Genomic DNA, 19,484 nt, shown 5'->3' on the forward strand with positions numbered 1-19,484 from the left:
GTGCAGGAGAAGCAAAGCTTCCTTAACTAACTGCTTCTCATAATTAGACTTAAAAAACACAAAGTTGGACTCTGCTGCTTTGGCTGATAGAACAGTGAATGAAAGCCTATTTTTGATCTTTTTGGAAACCAGATCTTACAGTGCGAAACGCACAGAAAGACCTACATTACAGAGACCCATTTCACAGCAGTCATATCAAAGACACTGACGTTTCCTAAGAACGAGTACATCTCTAAGGAACAGACTGAGATTCCCCCTGGCCTGCAAGGCCAACTATAGCATTCCATTGCTTTCATTTATAAATTATAAAAATGTCTCATTTATAACCCAACACTATATTTAAGAAACCAATATAAATTCAAGCAAGAAGTACAGGACTTCATTTTCAGTGTGACAGCCAGTGGCAAATATCAATCACTTCAGAATATCAATCACTTTAGCAGGGCAGCTTTAGAGAATAAAAGTCATGCCAGGTCCATTTTTGTCTAAGCGAATACACACAGTTGGCTTTGGGTCAAATAAAAATAGAGTCTGAACAGAGGTAATCACCCATCAGCACTGAGCTAGGAGAAGAGGGAATATGTCATCTGTGGCAGAAGACAGCTGTATGACTCCAAGATGATTAAAACTGACAGCAAAACGCACAGTAGCTATCTTCTGTTTATTTAGTCCTTGATTACTATTTAAGTATCTATTTTGATATATATATGTGATATACTGCATAAAGTTGTACCTGTAAAAGAGAATCAATAAAACAAGTGTCCAAAGTACTACATTTTAGCAAACATGAATAAAGCAGACGCTGACCAGAGGACAGTTACATTTCAGGAAACACATTTCTTGCTTTGTGCACAATCGAGCTTTACAGATCCTGACCACGTGAGATACTTTTTAGTTACACCACATCACACAGGTGGAATTTAGCTCCCAGAAGGTCTAAAACAGACTTCATTAAACAGATGTGTGAGGTACTGGGAGAGGTTTTCACTGGTGTTGTATGTCTTGTTTCCTCCTGGAGAGAAGCTGGGCTCCCCAGTAAGCTCTCAGAAAGGGCAGGGAAGAGCCTCCACTGACAGCAAAACAGCCAAGCTGACATGGAGGCTCACAGTCCCACCAAAGGGCTCTGCATTCAGTCAGTACTGTTATGCAGTCACGTGCGGAAGCCCCAGCTGTTCTTAAGCTCCCACCTGTCCCACAGATAGGTCCAATTCCTTCCTTGAAAAGTAAATATAAGAAAGAAATTAATGGAGGGCAATTCACTATGCATAATTCAGGACTTGGTAACTGTGCCCATGCAGGAGGGAGCGCAGATAAGTACAGCTGCCAGGGGTTTTTCTCTCTTTAGAAAGCTGTTCTCTTGAAATAACGATGTAACCTTCCAAAGAGGCACCAGGTCCCTCTTCTGGAGGCTTGCAAGTTTCAAGATAACAGCCACTGCACACCAAACAGCCTCAGCCACTCCACCTTCCATCCAACTGTGATGGCTATTGTTCTCGAATATTGTTATCATGTGTGAACACAGGCAATGACAGAGACGGCAGAATTCCTATTCTAAAGGACAAAATAACAGAACAAAGAATTGGAAGAAATACATAAGACACCAAAATAAACGAATGTGGTGATCTCCTTAACTTCTAAAAGAGGATTCTGATCAAGCCTTAGGTCTGGGAAGTACTCAAAGAAATCAGATGTTGGCCTGATCAAGGCCATCTTTTATATTTCCAGTACTTCTTATTCCCACCCAGAGAATGTAGAAATATTACATCAGCACCTGCCTTCATAGTGTGCTTTTTTCATGTCAGACGTATTGTTTCATATAAAAAAAAAGCAAAAAAATCCTGAAGCTCTTTTTACAGATACTGCTAAGATATTAAGATTATTTATACCTAAACAAAACAGAACCAAAAAAACCACCAAAACAACAAAGAACAGGAAGAAGAAAACTGCTGATAAAAAAGGGACACCAAGGTACCAATTTATCTGAGCCGGTATTTAAAACTAATTAGGTACATTAATCACATGTTACACTGTCACTGCACGAGCTTCACAAGTTCACAGGGGAAGATCCCCACAAACAATTGAAGAAAATACTCTGGAACACTTCCACAGGGCAGGCTGGGTGTGAATGGAGACCTCCCTGTGAAGCATTATCAGTAATAGTGCATCGTGGTAAAACATGAAAACATGCAGTAATCTAAATACACTATAATAAGAGAAAAGCATTGGAACAAAAAATTCCTTATAGTAATATAAGGAAGCATTTTTGTACATTATATGGAGGGTACATTTTTGAAGAATTGTGAATGTGGGCAAGGGCAAATTTAATCTCCTGAAGTAAGGACATGCAAATGAGCTGACATTTTGTAGAGTGACTCTTGCTGACTGTCTGACCTCCTATTACCTTCTGTAACTAATGGCTCCTCAATACTATCAGTAGTTAAATTAAGAATAAATAAACAAATGAATAAATAAATTTAGACCCCTGTTGCCTACCTCCATTCTCTGAATCTTACATAGCTTCATCAGATCAAACTTTCATATCTTGAATAATTTCAAGTATAGGCTACAGGTCACAAACAAGGCAAACATTTCACTTTTAAATCACCTGCTCCATTTCTGCCTCTTGCAATTTTAACAAACACTAACAAGTAGTAAATTTTAGTCGTGATCAATTGGTTTTGATGACATACAATGATGAACAGATCTAATGTAAAACACATGCATGTAGGCTAGATATGCAACCCTCTCTCCACCTCCATATCCAGAGTGCCGGGAAACCCAACAGTTTAGAGCTGCAGCTTCTTTCACTTTCAAGGCTTTTTAGGAAAAAATACCTTCTACATACAATTTAATTTGGGCTGTTTCTTCCTTCTACACAAAGGCCTCATGGGGACACTACTGTGGATGTCTTACCTATAATCATAGTAGAAAAATACTGCAGAATATGAAAAAGGAACAGCAGCAAAAATAGTCTCCAATAGTTCTCTAGTAGCACCATTATGAAGATGCTACAAACCACCAACATGTTCTCAATTTTTCATTGCCACTTGGACAATCTTTACATAAATTAAGGTAAATTATGACACTGCATCAGGATTTGTAGCCATAAAACCTCAATCTCATAAAGCATCATTACACAACATAAATATTTAATCCATAAAGTTTGTGAAGTTCTGATAACGCAATTTTCCAATACATAATCATCTTTTAAGTCAAAATTTTATCCTTCATTAACTTGAATTCTACCACATTACTGGAATGTCAATTCTTTACTTGGATCCAAGCAGAATAAAACCTAAACAGACGTATTTGTTTGACTTCCCTGTTAATATAATTAAAGGTGCTGCTCATTGCATCAAAAAGTGTAAGATTCAAATTATTAAGCAAAATTAAAGAGGAAACATAATGCAAATTAAGTATATACCAAACAGGGCTAATTTGGAGACAGACAAGTGAAATAAAACAGTCTGCAGAAAGCAAAGCCTGTAGAAAACAGGCACATTAAGGAAAGAAAGAAATCAGTCACCCATGCAAAATTACCCCTATTGGCCATCTGAGAACTGACAATGAAGTCAACTGTAAAGGCAGCTGAGACCAGCAGGCTTTTCTAATTAGAGTACTAGGGGGTGGGTAAAGAGGAAAAAAATGCAAAAATCAATGTGTATATATGTACAAACAGATATTTGGCAGAAAGCCACTACTTCAGATTTAGTAATCGTTTGTAGATATATGATCTGTCCACTTCATTAAAGCAATGATAAATGATTTGCTCTATAGATGCACATTTGTTTTCATACACAGACATTAAATGAGGAAATGTATCCTTCAGAACTGAATATCCAGTAAATACCTCTATACAGAAAATTAGGAAATGTAGATAGAACAACCCTTGTGAACAAATGTTTATAGAAGACTTCAGATCCTGAATTCCCTGTAATGTATGTATGCAAAGATTAATCCTCAACAGCCAGAAAAATATACATAGTTATTCCTAACCTAGAACCATGCACCATTATCTTTCAGTGAGTGTAAGGGTTGAAGATAAACTTGAAAAATATTGTCACGTTATTAAATTCAGTTAACATCAGGCTTTTATAATACCAAAATTTATCAGTGCAATGGAATGTTTTGGATTTTTTTTTTAATTATTATTGTTTTCTATCTATTTCTTTCCTTAATAGGCTTAAGATATTCTCATAATGCTCAGAATAAAGATGCAGCCTATCTATGCTAGAAAAGCAAAGTTTAAGTGGCATTAGGGCATAATCACAGATCAAGCTCTTGACTTCTCCATGATTCAGTCTCATGCATACAGTTTGGTTACATGTGGTTGAACATCTGGAAAATACTGACAGAAGACAACAGCGTTGCTTATTAGCACATTTAAAGAAGGAATGCAAAAAACCTAGGCTTTAATTACATTAATTCCATTTGAATATACCAGTAGTGTTGAAAGTAGGATAGGGATCTATTCCAATAAGTTTCCAAAAACTTTTGTTAGTTGCCTGTTAAAACTCAGTTTTCTGTCCTCTAAATGGTACAGCTATCCTTCAAGGCAGCATAAACGTCTTGCGCTCTCCTGGGAGTGAGATGTAGATTAACAGTCAGTGTGGAAGCTGCTCCTTCTATTGCTTATGAAATCTGCTTCAATAATCAAGGATTCCCAAGGGATATAATATGTAGGTGGCTCCAAAAGCAATGCCTCCTATTTATTCCTCACAAACAACAACAGACACGAAGAGCACAATAACACCATTTAATAGGGCAAATTCTCAGCTACAAAACATTATTTGTCAACACAGACACCATAACTAGCTGTGCAATTTCACCAGTAATGAACAAGAGCCTTTCTAGGTGGGAAGGTTCAACCTCTACTGCCATAGCACCAACAACTGCCTCTGACACTATGGGCCAAACTAATGAAACAGGAGACATTACTTTTGGAGCAGCCTTCGCATGTTGTCTGTGCTACTAGTACTATACTGAGCCCAGTGAAGACTATGTAAGTATACTAGGGCTTTTATGTACTGCTATCATAGCAGGTACAGTAAATACTAAAGCTGGAAACAAACCTGAAGTAGTTTTACAAGTTTACAACAACCAATTTTTGAGGCAACAACGTTTGAATTTAAAATTCTGGAAGCTGACTTCAGGTCTCTTAAAGGGAAACTCAACTGCAGGACCTCACTTAGAAACACACTGTATAGGAAGAGAGGCTCATAAGATCATGACTTTGACTATTCTTACAACAACAACAACAAAAAAAGCTGCAAAGAAGAACTGAAGGCGCTGGAGAAGAGCCAAAAAAGTCATAGTCAAGTATGGAATTGTACAACCAATGGAGATACAGATGATATAGCATATACAGTATATCTGAGAGCTTGGCTTATGTAGTTATTATACTAGAGCAGAAAAGAACACTCACCCTCTCCTGGACTCACATGGGAAACTCCAGTGGAGTGGATCTCAATCAGAGACCCTTCCCCACTGTTGGTCAGCTCTTCAATGGGTCCAGGAGAGGTGCAGCCAGGCTCCACCCCTTCCTGCAGCACAGCTGAATTGCCTTCACCTGTGCTCCCATGGCTGACTCCCTGCTCGCCTCAGGTGGTCAATAAGAGGTTCAGGCTGTGATTCAGCAGTCCCCATACAGGAATATATTAGAAAAAAAAAGATAACAATTACAGATAAAAACAGAAATGACAATAAAATAAAGAGATTCAATCATGTTTTAAATGTTGTGTCCAGAAGGACAAAATAATAAATTACTTATAGCTTATCCAGAAGGACATAATAAAGAATTATTTAATATTTCAATCTTTCATTTCACAATAGTAATGCTTACTTCATAAGCAATATATGTTAAGAAATCTGTAATTGCAAGGTGTGTTCACATAGAATTGCTTTTCAGTAAATTATCTGTGAAGGCCTCATTGCTCAGAGGACTGAAGACCAAATGCATATAAATTTAAAAAGGACTCCGACACGTCAGTGTCCTTGTGGAGCTGTCACTATGTTATTTAGGAGCACAAGTCCTAGCAGAAGCTATGAGTCATTCAGGCTGTGATTTCTCTTGTTGGCAAAGCTGACTCAAGCAGTTCCTGCCACCACCTCTACATCTTACCGGCTCATTTGCTCTCTTCACCTTGGCCTGAGCCCTTTATTTTAATCTTTCATTTGTGCCAATGCAAAGGATTGTTTGACTCCCAAGTGAACCAGACTGAAGAAATGATCTACATTTTAAAGAGCTATACAAAACCCTCATATTTGGCAGAGATATTTTTAACTCGGAGGAGGCTCCTGGTCAGAATAACCAAGCATCCTATCAAACAAGACGCTATTATGTTGACTAGAAGCAGGTTGGGATGAAGAACAGGAGAGGGCAGGAAACAATGTAGCTTAACTTTACTTCTAGGAGTAAAACTGTGAACTTAGACACTTATTTTATGTATAGATATCCATCCCAACCATTCAGCGGTATCAAAATTGCCTTACTGTCCAAAGGCTCTTAGTATGCTTAGGAAATTAGTATGACAACCTCACTGCATTTCATAATTAGCTTCACAACTCCAAAATCACTGTCTTAATTAGGAATTTTGTTGGCAAGACCACCTAGTGATCTAGTGAATGAAAATGTTAGAAGCGTCCCACCAGGCTCAAACAACAGCAGCTGGGCAGTATGATACAGTAATAGGTACCTGAAGCTAACACAGCTGAGATGAAATGGGTCACCCCCCAATGGCTCCCTTAGTGCAGTAGCTTCCTATGCAGCTTTGATTACATGACTGTCCTGAAGATAGCCAGAATTAACTGTCCATGCCTCACTTACCAACTTGTTCCCAAAAACCAGAATATACCAAGGAACTTTGCTCTTGCTGGGTCAGTGACTCAAGGTTCGAAGTCTCTCCAAAGGGTTCTGTTTCACATGACATGAGTCCAGGAAAGCTCAATTTCCACTTATGTAGCACAAAGACTCAAACATGTCTACAATGACACTCATCTCCAATTTTTCACCGAAGACCAATCTAGTCTCCAATTAAGTATTTAACAGAAAACTTTCTCCCAAATCTGACCTCCGCAATTTCTTCATTCTCTCACCCTGGGCTGTACTTTTTTTCCTTTTCTCATATCACAGTTACACTGTAAAACAAACTGCAACCTCAAGAACAGTAACAAATGTTTCAAAACTGCTGGTTAGGTGGGTTCTGAGGGAATAATGAAGAACCTGGGGTTGAGATTGCTGAAACAAGCGCTCATTACTCAAATGCAAAGTCATACATATGAGCATAAATGCATACTAATGCCAAAGGTTACTACAAGTATTTTTAAAACGGCTGCTTACAGTTAGAGGAAGAACTTCTAGACCATATTTCCTCAAAGATTTCCACTGTAGGAAGCAGTATTAAAAACTGTTCCTGATTACAGTGATACTCATAATACTATCAGGTTATTTGAACGCCCTGCTCTGTTGGACACAGTGTTGTAAACAATGCACTACCAAGTTAGAAAGGATCATATAGTTCTTTACTGCACAAAGTAGAGGGCATTTAGAGTGGAAAAAATATAATGCACTGAAACCATATTACATTTTTGTAATAACTGGAGGAAAAGAATAAAAAGAGATTACTCTGAGTACTGCAATAACTTACTGGTCCTTTAGCCAGTCGTGAACAAAAGGGATGGAAAAGAACTCTGTGAATGACTCATCTTTCCTCCTTGGGTTGTGGCTGATTAAAACAAACAAACAAACAAAACAAAACAAAACAAAACAAAAGAGAGAGAGAAAAAGAAAGCAATTAAAATTAATTTAAAGTGCAGCTATTCCATTTTGAAATTACTGTCTTTGAGCCATTGGACATATATTAACAGTAAAAGCCACGATTAACTTACTTGTATAACCACTCCGTTAGGAAATCACAGGCAATAAATTTGGTCCTTTTTCTCTAAAGATAGAAGATAGTTTCAAATTATTTATTGTATTATCTTTGGATAAGTCACATGTTTTTACTAGTGGAAAGGAACAGATGCTAAACTGACTGTTTTTATTAAATAAAATATACGGGGTGTTACTCTGTCTCCTTCCTTAAATATTGCTATTGCCAACAGTCAGTGGCTCAGCCAAAATTTTAAACCCTTGTGAAATGCCAAAATGTCAAGTTATAATGTCAAGCCAAGTCAAAAAATGAGGGAGAAAATGTTACATACATTATCTTGATACTCACTGTAGTATAGCTGAAAGAAATGTCTCTGAAGGGTAATCTTCTTTAGTGGCAACCTCATTGCAAAGAAATTAACAGAACTCATACATGAAAATATGTTGTAAGCCTACTTGCCATTTTGTTCAAAGCTCTATTATCATACTTAAATTACTTCACTGCTCCCAAGGATTTGAAAGAAAACTGATGGAACATTGTTTCCTCTTGCATAGAGGAAACTTGAAGGTGTTGTGCATATGTAAGACATATGTGACAGCACACAACATCTCCTGTTGGGTAGTCCAGATGCAGCCTTTACCTGCAGACTCATTTGAACAGGACCTGTTCAACTGGATTGCACTACACACTACAAAACATCTTTTGAGATCAAAATACCAAGCAAGAATTTTGATCAGTATAGAATTAAGGCCTGTCTTTTCCTCTCTGCATTCCATCCTTGCAAATAAAGTGTACAAATGACTACAGGTGCTTATTCTTCTTTTCAGAAACCAGGTTTGGTTCCATGACATGGAAAATATAATCTAGACTGCTGATCAGAATTAACTAGTCTGTTCAGGATCCCTCTTACACAAGATGTGTAACGGACATACACAGCCAGAGAGTGAAGGATGAAAGATATTTAGCCACTGCCGAAGAGAGACAATCAGTACTCTACTAAACTAGCAACCATTTGGAAGAAAGAAGGCCTATTCCCACACAGAAGGTAATACTTACCATGTCAGATGAGAGATTAAACTGAAATCATTACTCTTCAGGAAAACAATTCATACTGGTCAAACACGTTAGTGAAAACCATTAGATGTCACAAAAAAGGTTGGAGCCTTGAGTAACTGTAAGAAATGATGGAAATACTGCCACTTGCTAAGAAAAGTAGAATAGCTATGCAATTGGAGATCTAATGCATGAAAGATTACTTTATCCTACGTACTACCTTCAACATCTGTGTTTCTTCCCATACTGCATGAATACGATGCAAAAAAAAAAAAGGGGACATGTGAAGAGCAAGGCAGAAAAGAAGTGGTGTCATTCTCTCAAGGTTTGGGATCTAGCATGCAACATAGAGGGTCACTGTATCACAGCCACACGTGAAGTGGATGAGGAAGGTTCTTCAAGCTCCTGACTGCATCCAGTGAGGGATGCAGGGTGGTCATGTAACTAGGGGATGACAACAGTGACGTTCACAGGTAGACAGCACAGCATCCCTAGATGACACCCCAGAAAGCACTTACTTTTCTAAGTAAATCTTACCATAGGTAGACATACAGTTAGTCTTCCACAGAAAAGAAAGAAAACTGCTTTAAAAGTAAGTGGGAGAACAGAATGAGGAGACTGCAAAACACCTTTCAGTCCTGAACTCCACTTCCCTTTTCAGGTTTCACAACAAAAGTTTTGGGGTTCATGGAGAGCTCCACTAACAATGCTTGGCTGTGTAGAACATCTATGTCTCTCCAAGGAATTTTCTCACTTATCAGTACAATGCCAAACACTGCTCCTAGAAGCCAAACACCTAAGTTTTGAGACACCAACACCCTTTACTAGGGAGATTTCTGCAGCTTATTTTACATGATGACTTTCACTTGAACAGAATCTGAAAACACTGTTTGATTGTCCTTATGAAGATATTCCCAAGCCCAGTACAAAACTGGATCCATTAGTCAATGAATTGTTTCTGAAGCCAAATTCTATGCTTTGTCAAGAAAGTGAAATTTAATCTAGCATTAGTAATTTAATCTGCTTTAAGTTCCTTTGCAATGGGAAGAAAAACAATCAGAATAGTGTTATCAAAACAGTTATCAGTGGATCAAATTCGTCTTAGCCTATTCTTGTCAGATTCAGTGAGCTTATCAGAGAGTAATTCAGTCTAAGTCTTTTCTTTTTCTTTTTTTTTTTTTTTCTGCCAGGAAACAGCTCACACTGCTGGTCAATTAAATCTTTAGTTGCACAGCAGTCAACAGAAGGGAAGAATTTACAGAAGGGAAAGAATGACATAAATTGACCTGTCTTTGACACATTCCTCCTATGCCACATGAATAAAGATAAACACAGGAAATATCTGCACAATGCGCATTGTTAACCTGCAGAAGTCTTTATTAACTATTTATGATCAGAATTCATGTTCCTTTCTTCAGTGTGCTTGGTAATAATCATGCAAAAATATTGGTGATGGGGAGATTCCAGAGACATCAGATGATCTTCCATTTGCTTTCCCTGATTTAACATACTTTAAAATATAATATATTCCACACAGTCTGTTACAGCAATTTCTCTCTGCAACTGTCAACAAGAAGGAAAAACCACAGTTATGAAAATAAAAATGTTCAAACCTTGTTCAGTCTTAATTCTGAAAAATGAATGCATTACTCAAGTTTCATGAAAGAAAAGATTTAATAAAATATCTTTCCCCAGAGACATTTGAAAGCAGACAGGATAAAGCGCAGGACAAATGACAATAGAAAAAAAAAATCAGCAAGGCAATGCACTGGACAATCTAACAGGTTTCTTAAATCTCTCATTTAAAAATGAAGCTCCTGCAGACTGCTCCCAGCTCATTTGAAGCCTGCAGATGTATCTGGCAGCTGGCAGCTTTTCTAGGGTTTTGATTTTCAGATTTCTCATGTGCACTCACTATATAATGCAAAGAAGCTTATTACAAATCAAATGTTTAAGTTGTTCTATCACTTTCCAAATAAAATCTTGCAGACTGCTTTCTTACACAGATGACTACTTTCCTTTTCCACACTTCCCTTCTGATTCTGTAATTCTTCCATTCTAGATGTCTTTTCTGATCTCTTCCTTGAGTTCCTCTGCTGTTCCCATGACCCAAACTCCCTGATCCCGTTTTCTTCAATCCCTTTAACATGTGAATACCTTTAGTCCTCTCATCAACAATCCACTCTTTGCTCTCCCCCACCATTCCCTCTCTCTTCCCCCAGGCCCACACAGCAGTGCCTGCCATCATTTCAACTACTCCTCTCTTTTTTGCACTGCTTCTTCCATTTATCTTCCTCTGGTTTATTCTATTGGAGCTGCCCTTTGTAAAGGGGCTTTAATGACTCATGTCTAGCCAGAATTCAAATCCCATATTCTGCTCTCATCTTTTACAATTTCAGTTACCTTAATCACAATTAATCATATTGCTCTCCTTTTCTCTCATGAATTCCATGAATCCTTTTACTCTTTGTTCTTTTCCTATTTTCGAAACAACTTCTGCTGTGTTTATCACAGGAGTCTTTCTCCCTGCTCTCAGCTTCCTCTGGGCTTTCTAAGGGTTGTTTTTTATCCTAAAAATCAGTACCAGCCATTGCAATAACCACTTTAATACAAGATGTGGCACAGTTTTTTCCTTCAAATTCATACAGAACAACATATTTCTTACAAAACAACAGTACAATTAGAAATTATGCGTTTAAGTCAGAAAATGAAACAGAACGTCCAAGTAAAACACCTGGTTAGTAATGGAAAAGAACACAAATACTCGTTTATATGGCAAGGATTGAGAGCTATTGTTTTACTAGTTATTGTTCAAAAAGAGAAGGAAACGATGCCACAGTGGAAAATCATCATCTGGCATAAGCTTGCTTTCCTAAATTTCCTTCCTCAATATCAGAACTTCTCCATATAACCACAAAAACCACTGTGCTAATTTTTATGATGTTTCTAGATACTAGAAAATAATTGCTTAAACTTGGCATTTGACTTTTTTTTTATTTTTATTTTTTACAGTTTTCTATAAAGCAACGCACAGAAACATACATAAATCTATTCTGAGGACAGATACATTCCAATATATATAGCACAGAACCTCTGCAAAATATCTCAGCTTAAAAACAGACAAAGTAATCTTAGATTTGTGCTAAGTTTAAAACTAAAGTATTTCTAAGAATACTTTCGTGTTAAGTGCTGCTCTATTGCCTTCAAAAATATGTAATACCTATTTAGGACTGTATTTTAAGGCAGCTTCAAAACATGCTTTTTTTGTTAGACAATATCTACTTTCTTTAAACAAAATCTGAATCACTATAAATTTCATTAAAGTGTGATGAATAATATACATGTTCAATTTGTTCTTGGCCAGATAACATAATGATGATGGCAGGAATAATGTATAGAGATGTCAAGCCAGAATGACACGTCCACCGACCACTTTCTTATTTCACCTGTATTAATCACTAGTTATAAATGCCCACAAACATACCTATAAATCCAATCATCTCACAGACAGACATATCTTTTAAGGACAAAGCAAAAAATGGAAATAACTCACTGTTATTAAAAGTACAGATTTGGATATGAAATAGAAGCTTGGAATGTCCAGTCAAGCATGGTAAGTGAATTTTTGGTAAGTGAATTAGTGAATTTTGAGCTGTGCTAAGCACATCTAGGGCAATGGCAAACACTACATATGTAACTTTTACAGGTTGTTCCATGATGTCTGTTATCACATATACATGTACCTACAACAGGAAGTCAATGTCAGTAGTTGGAGTGCAGGTATGTCAAGACCTCAGATAATTAATCCACTAATATCTCAAAATCATCCTCACTTAACTTTCATTTTAATTTAGAATTAAGAGGAGGTAAGTATTAGCATGAAAACTGCTGATGACAGGCAAAAAGTAGGGAAGAAATTAAAAATTACTTCCACAGCTGGAGAAAGTAGCAGAAATGATGCAAACCCAACAACTCTGAGTTCCTAATATACTGCTGGGGGTCAGGGAGTTAGGCTGATATAGTGAGCTTTCTTTTGCACTGGTTCTCATGTATTCTTAAGTATCCCCTATGTACAGTGTGGACTGTCTCTCTAGGTACATTTACACAAAGAAGAAATACATAAATACACATAGAAGACAAATGTTTTTAAAGGCACATTTTTTATAAGCTCATCAATGCTGAATATCCTGCTTTCCATTTAAATGGAATTAATTTATACAGAATTTTAAAAATCTAAAATAGAAATTATACCTATCTTAGGATGTCAGACCAGCAAAAATAACTGAGTAATGAAATGAACTGTATTAAGTAAATGTCACGTTCCTTACATCTCTGAAACGAGTGATGCACAGTAATCTGAAAGGAAGTGTGTTTCTTTGAAATACAACACAAATTTGGCTAGATGCAACTGAATATTTAAGGAGAATTGGGTGTGAATAGACATCGGCATAATGATGAAGTGTGTGTGATATGCAATCTATTCTGGATTACTAGACAAAAAGCCATTCCAAGTAAACTAGATCCAAAACAACTCACAATATATATTTCATACTACTGTCGTCGGTTTTCATGTAAACAAGCACAACATAAAGAAACACAACTTTTTTGTGAAACAAAAGGCCATAACTTCCTGACAGTCAGTGATCTGAACTGCAAACTAAGAACTAACCTCAAAGCACTTTTCCTTCTTTGCTTGATGCAGAAGTTCAGTCATTCCAGGTAAGAGTACTGGAAATATGTAGTACTCTAAATATTCTTGAGGAGAACCTGCACAAAACAGTACAGCTTTCACTTGTAGACAAGCACTTAAATTTCACAAACAGTAGATACCATAAATGAACTAGAAGGCGTTTAATCGATATCAGCTTGAACCACACTCAGATTCTCTAAACTTTGATACAGCCATAGGTCTGTCTTCCATTTCTTCAGACAAGATTACATAAACTTGAGTAAATTTCAAACCAAAGGTGCATCAACACTGCACACTGCAGTGTGCCTCAAAGATGTCAGACTAGAATAAAACTCAGACACCAGAAGCAGTTTAGCATGAGGAAATGAGGAGCAATGTGGACTGATTTACCCTGACAGGAAGAACAGCAAATGTGACTGAACTGCACTCAGGGCTCGTACAGCCAGACCTCTTTTGATATCTGCACTCATGCTCTTAACAATCTGCTGTAATAGGGTTGGTTATAAAACTGACTTTCTAGGCAGAGGGGAAAAAAATTGTATTTCAGTGATTTCTCTCCTAACTGCTTCCTATTCACCAGATCCTTCTGAATCTGAACATTAATCCACACACCTTGAAAGGGCTGTGTGGATTGGCATCTCTCTTGTTTATGTTTCCACTGACAGTACATTGAGCTCTACTTGCCTTATTTCCTGTGTGCCCACGCTCTGAATTCTATGCAAAAGAAGGCAGCTCGTGTCAGTGTTACAAAAAACAAAAGCAAAAAACAAATCAATAAAACACTACCACAAAAAAACAACCCAGTGTTTCCATTGTCTTTGTTCTACATAAAACTTAATGGCTGTACATTTCCCATTCATGCTGCCTCCTTCTCAGCTTTTCCCCACATCCCCATCTCCTCCAACAGGACCTTTCACCACCAACTTATAAACTGGTTAAGGTGAAGGAGCCTTCTGTCTCCTTTAATGAGGACACCATACATGAGGAACTCAAGCTCACTGGGCCTGTGGGAATAAGGAGCATGACCCCATGTATAGCTGTAAGAGCCCTACTCTTGGAATGGTGAACAAACCAGAAGCTGTCAAGATCTCAGAGAAGCAGGGATGACTTACTGACTGAAGTGCTGCCCTCAATTTAAAACCAGACTAGCTGTCATGCAGTATGTATTCTGGTTTTAGTGTTTGATAAGGATGAAGTCATAGACACTTCCTCTTCTAGCAACACACAGCTGAAACACTAAAAACATACCATTACTTGGTAAATATGTTATAGAAATTGATAAAAACAAAATAACAAAACTTGAGAGCTATTTCCACTCCGATTTGTAATCACTTGAGTAAAACAATGTTTTGAAAGCAGTTTTAATTATCTGCCTAGTCTGTAGATCCTAATTTTGCATTATTAATTCAGAAGCAGAAATACTTGTCCTTCTCTGATCTAACTGGTCAAATAATTCAGAAGATAGTAGAATACTATAACAGCTAGACACTACTAACAATTCCTAATGCATGTATATTTGAGCTCCCTTCACCTGACAAAGAGGCCAAGCTGGCTCCTCACACAGACCAAAGTAAGTTCCACTTAAGAAAAGGTGGTGTAACTGTTAGCACTTCAGCTGTTACGTGCTTTTTTTTTTTTAAATGCTTTTGAACTGTTAGCACTTTGACTAACCTCATCCCCTTCTGTGACCACGTGACCTGCCTAGTGGATGAGGGAAAAGCTGTCATTGTAGTCTACTTGGACTTCAGCAAAGCCTTTGGCACTGTCTCCCACAGTACTCTCCTGCAGAAGGTACAGCCCGTGGTTTGGCAGGTATGATCTTTGCTGGGTAAAAAACTGGCAGGAGAACTCAGCCCAGAGAGTGCTGGTAGATGGAGTTACATCCAGCTGGCAATGGGTCACGAGTGGTGTTCCCAGGGGTTGGTATTCAGGCCTCTCCTGTTTAATATCATTATTGATGATCTGGATGATGGCATTGAGTGCGTCCTCATTAAGTTTGCAGATGACACCAATCTGGGGGAAGTGTTGATCTGCCTGAGAGTAGGAAGGCCCTGCAGAGGGATCTAGACAGGCTACATCAATGGGCTATGGCCAAGCGTATGAGAATCAACAAGGCCAAGCACAGTGTTCTGAAAAACAGTCACAACAACCCTATGCATTGCACAATGTGGGGCACAGTGGCTGGAAATCTGTGCAGCAGAAAAGGATCTGAGGATGCTGGTCAACAGCCAGCTGAACATGAGACAGCAGTGTGCCCACGTGGCTGAGGTTAGCAGCATCCTGGCTTGTATCAGACATAGTGTTGCCAGCAGGACTGGGATCATCCCTCTGTACTCAGCACTGGTAATGCCGCACCTCAAGTGCTGTGTTCAGCTCTGAGCCCCTCACTACAAGAAAGACATCAAGGCTCTGGAGTGTGTCCAAAGAAGGGCAATGGAGCTGTTAGGGGTCTGGAGCACACTGGGATTGTTCACCTGGGAGAAGAGAAGGTTCAGGAGAGACATTATTGCTCTCTACAATTCCCTGAAAGGGGGTTGTGGTGAGGTGGAAGTCGGCCTCTTCCCCTCAGTAATAGTGGTAGGACAAGAGGAATGGCATCAAGTTTCACTGGAGGAGGTTCAGGTTCAATATTAGGAAACATTTCTTCTCTAAAAGAGTGGCCAGACACTGGCATAGGCTGTCTGGGGATGTGGTGGAGTCACCATCCCTGGAGGGGTTCAAGAACTGTGAAGATGTCGTACTCACAGACACAGTTTAGTGGGCAATATTGAAGGTAGCTGGATGGTGGGATTTGATGGTCTTAGATGTCTTTTCCAATTTTAGTGATACTGTGATTCTGTAATGAACTGCAGCCAGTGACAAACTCCTGCCAAACTAAAGAAAAATATTCACAGGAGGGTACAAGGTAATATAGCCCTACTTACATGTTTTTGGATCAGGTGCTTCTGGAAGGGGGGCTGCCTCAGGTATGGGAAACAACTGTTGGACAACTGCATCAGCTGCAGGGGATGGGTAAAACTGTTCTGTACATAATGGCTGCAACATTCCTGCCTCCCAACTCACCTGTTTAAGATAAACGGAACCTACATAAATATCCCAGTCAGGCTGAAAGAAATGTAGAAACCAATTCAGCAGGTACACTGCTGTAAGGTCAAGTTAAAAAAAAGAAATTCTAATTTTCTAAAACAAATATTAAATTAGTTCCATATTTTCTGCACACTTAAAAAAAAACAATTTCACTTTAAATTTTTTGCAGTTTCCACTGAATGAAAACATTCAAAGCTTGGAGAAGGCATGTGATTGTTTTTAAAAGAAGGTGGTAAGATATCATAACTTTAAAAATATTTTAGCCATTCTAAAAAATAGTAATTTTCTGAAAATTAAAATTGGCAATGTTTTCTGAATAAGTATTCTTCCACTCAGAAGCTTACATATTCTGTCTTCCTCAGAAGTTCTAAAAGAAACAAAGCACAAGTTCAGAACAGGTGTAAATGCCAATCTTAAGTTTCTTCATACAGGAACAATTACAGTTACCACAAAAAAAAGCAGTCCACAATTTTACTTATCTATTTAGAAGTACAAGAATTGTTACAGTGAGCCAGGAGAGTACAGATTGTGAACTACATCTGTTACAGAAATCCAGATACCTCCCATTACATATGCAAGAATGCGCTGCCACCATATTTGGTATGAAAACATGCTGTGAAAAAGATGTCATCTCAACAGTTTCCCTTTGAAATTCAGCTGGATTTATGAGTTGCTGAAGAGCAAGCAGCAGGCCCAGGCCACCACACATACAATATACTGCAAATCAGTGACTGCAGTATCATATGCAATGACTGCAGTGATATTTGCAAGATACATAAAATGGTACTTCAGGAAATTTTAAAAAGTACACATCAACATAAAAAGGCACACTATTACATTATGGCATTAAATGCTCAGGTATGTCAATATATAACACCTAGACTCATGAATGTCCTAAGCAGAGTACACAATTCAAATTCAATAATGTCCTGTGATGAAGCTAGTTTTACTTAAGGAAACATGATATATTATGTAAAGGCCTAAACTTACCACATGTCAGACAATTTGAAACAGAAGGCCTTGAAGAAAGTAACCAAAATACAGCGTAATAAGAATTTGCCTAGTTTAAATGAAAGTTAACTCTGTGATTATTAAAATAATTAGTTTTGCTGCTTATACAATTGCTGGGGAAAAAGAGTTAAAAGGGTTTGTTCTTGTGTACTGCTTCTGTCTGCCAAACTAGTTTTCCTAGACTGAATTTACTTGGTCAAAAGTAGACTCCGGGCAGCTGTGATTGAATGTAATTCCTCTGACTTCAATGGTCCCATGTAAGTGACCTACCACATATGTGAAACTGAGGCGTAACTCCTTGGCAGTGCTTGCTCCCTCTGTTTCACACATCAGTGCTGGATCTGCCTGCATTAGAGGCAGCAGGAGATCCCTGCACACTTCTGCCTCCCCCCTGACAGCTGAAGACAAAAGGCAGCAGGCTGTGCACACAAAACACAGCTGCCATCTAATTTTAGGACAGCACTCCCCAAGTTGCTTTAGACAAAAACCATGAGTTGGAATATTGCATTTGTTGATTCACAAAAGTTGTTTACAAAATGTAGTTCTGTTTACATTTTGTGAATGAGTCTACTCTGCGGGTACCTAATTTTTCTATTCTGTTATTTAAAACATGATGCCTTATGAAGATTTTGTACTTGAACTATACTCACAGATTTCTGTGCTGACTCGGGGATGTCTGGAAACGGATGCTGTTCTGCTTCGTACTCTTAGAGTAAAAAGAAGTACAACAATTACTTGAAAGATTTTAAAACCACTTTTATTCTAACCAAGCATTACCTTTTGAAAGTCTGTACTCCAGTTTGAAACAACAAAGTCAGTATACAATGAGTATTAGTTTAATACAGAACCTGATGTGCTAAGAAAAGGCAACATTTTGAAGTCTCTCGTCCTGATTTTAAGTCAAGTTCAAGGTTTTCAGCTATAAAATAACCCCTCTTTGGAAAACATATTTTTGACCAAAAAATAATAATCTAAAATATTTTAATGCAGATGTTCACACGTTATCAACCACTGGTTTCACCAGTACACAGCACAGCTTTTCAACTTCCCCTGTGTTCCCCTATGAGCAATCAAATCCCCAGGACAACGCTAATGCCTATCTTCTCTACGTCCAACACCACCAGTGCAGGAGCAGTACACGACCCATTGAAATTAGAGCAAATCAAGGTAAGAAAAATAACCAAGAATGGCAACGAATCTGATAGGGACACCAAACCCTCCTGGGTCACGCAACACAAAGGGCCCTGAGAGACAGAGTACTCAAGGTCAGCGCTCCTCAGTTATGGGATCCAGAATCATAGAATCACAGAATGCCCTAGGTTGAAAAGACCCACAGCGTTCACCCAGTTCCAACCCCCTGCTATGTGCAGGTCGCCAACCAGCAGACCAGGCTGCCCAGAGCCACATCCAGCCTGGCCTTGAATGCCTGCAGGGATGGGGCATCCACAGCCTCCTTGAGCAACCTGTTCCAGTGCATCACCACCCTCTGGGGGAAAAACTTCCTCCTAATATCCAACCTAAACCTCTCCTGTCTCAGTTTAAAACCATGATCTACCACATCACTCCTCTGCTATGGGCTGCACTGCATCGCCCCATGTGCGCGCTGCAGTGCCGCAGCCGTCACACTGCACCAAACAACTTCTTTCCACGTTAGAAATTTGTACGTGAATATATATATAAATATATAATACCTTACGGCATTACAGAGCAGTACATCAAAAACACCGCGGTGTGGGATACAGCTCCCCGAGCGGCCGCGGTCACCGCACAGC

At 38.5% G+C, this 19,484-nt stretch overlaps 2 protein-coding genes across 2 annotated transcripts in view; both read right to left on the reverse strand.

The window, feature by feature from the left end:
- The window catches only part of IQCK (IQ motif containing K), a gene marked incomplete at its 5' end in the record, with an annotated part of 42,364 nt that extends 23,375 nt beyond the window's left edge, over positions 1 to 18,989 (reverse strand). Inside the window, 6 exons of the mRNA XM_031555765.1 lie at positions 7,647 to 7,724; positions 7,888 to 7,940; positions 13,594 to 13,691; positions 17,046 to 17,068; positions 18,363 to 18,418; positions 18,894 to 18,989. Of these exons, the coding sequence (XP_031411625.1) occupies positions 7,647 to 7,724; positions 7,888 to 7,940; positions 13,594 to 13,691; positions 17,046 to 17,068; positions 18,363 to 18,418; positions 18,894 to 18,989 (404 nt within the window). The remainder of the gene's footprint in view (positions 1 to 7,646; positions 7,725 to 7,887; positions 7,941 to 13,593; positions 13,692 to 17,045; positions 17,069 to 18,362; positions 18,419 to 18,893) is intronic.
- Positions 1 to 19,484, reverse strand: part of LOC109370169 (zinc finger CCCH domain-containing protein 11A-like) — a 129,935-nt gene that overhangs the window by 109,385 nt on the left and 1,066 nt on the right. The window lies entirely within an intron of this gene.

This window comes from Meleagris gallopavo, chromosome 16, assembly GCF_000146605.3.
Source record: "Meleagris gallopavo isolate NT-WF06-2002-E0010 breed Aviagen turkey brand Nicholas breeding stock chromosome 16, Turkey_5.1, whole genome shotgun sequence".
Classification (NCBI taxonomy): Eukaryota; Metazoa; Chordata; class Aves; order Galliformes; family Phasianidae; genus Meleagris; species Meleagris gallopavo.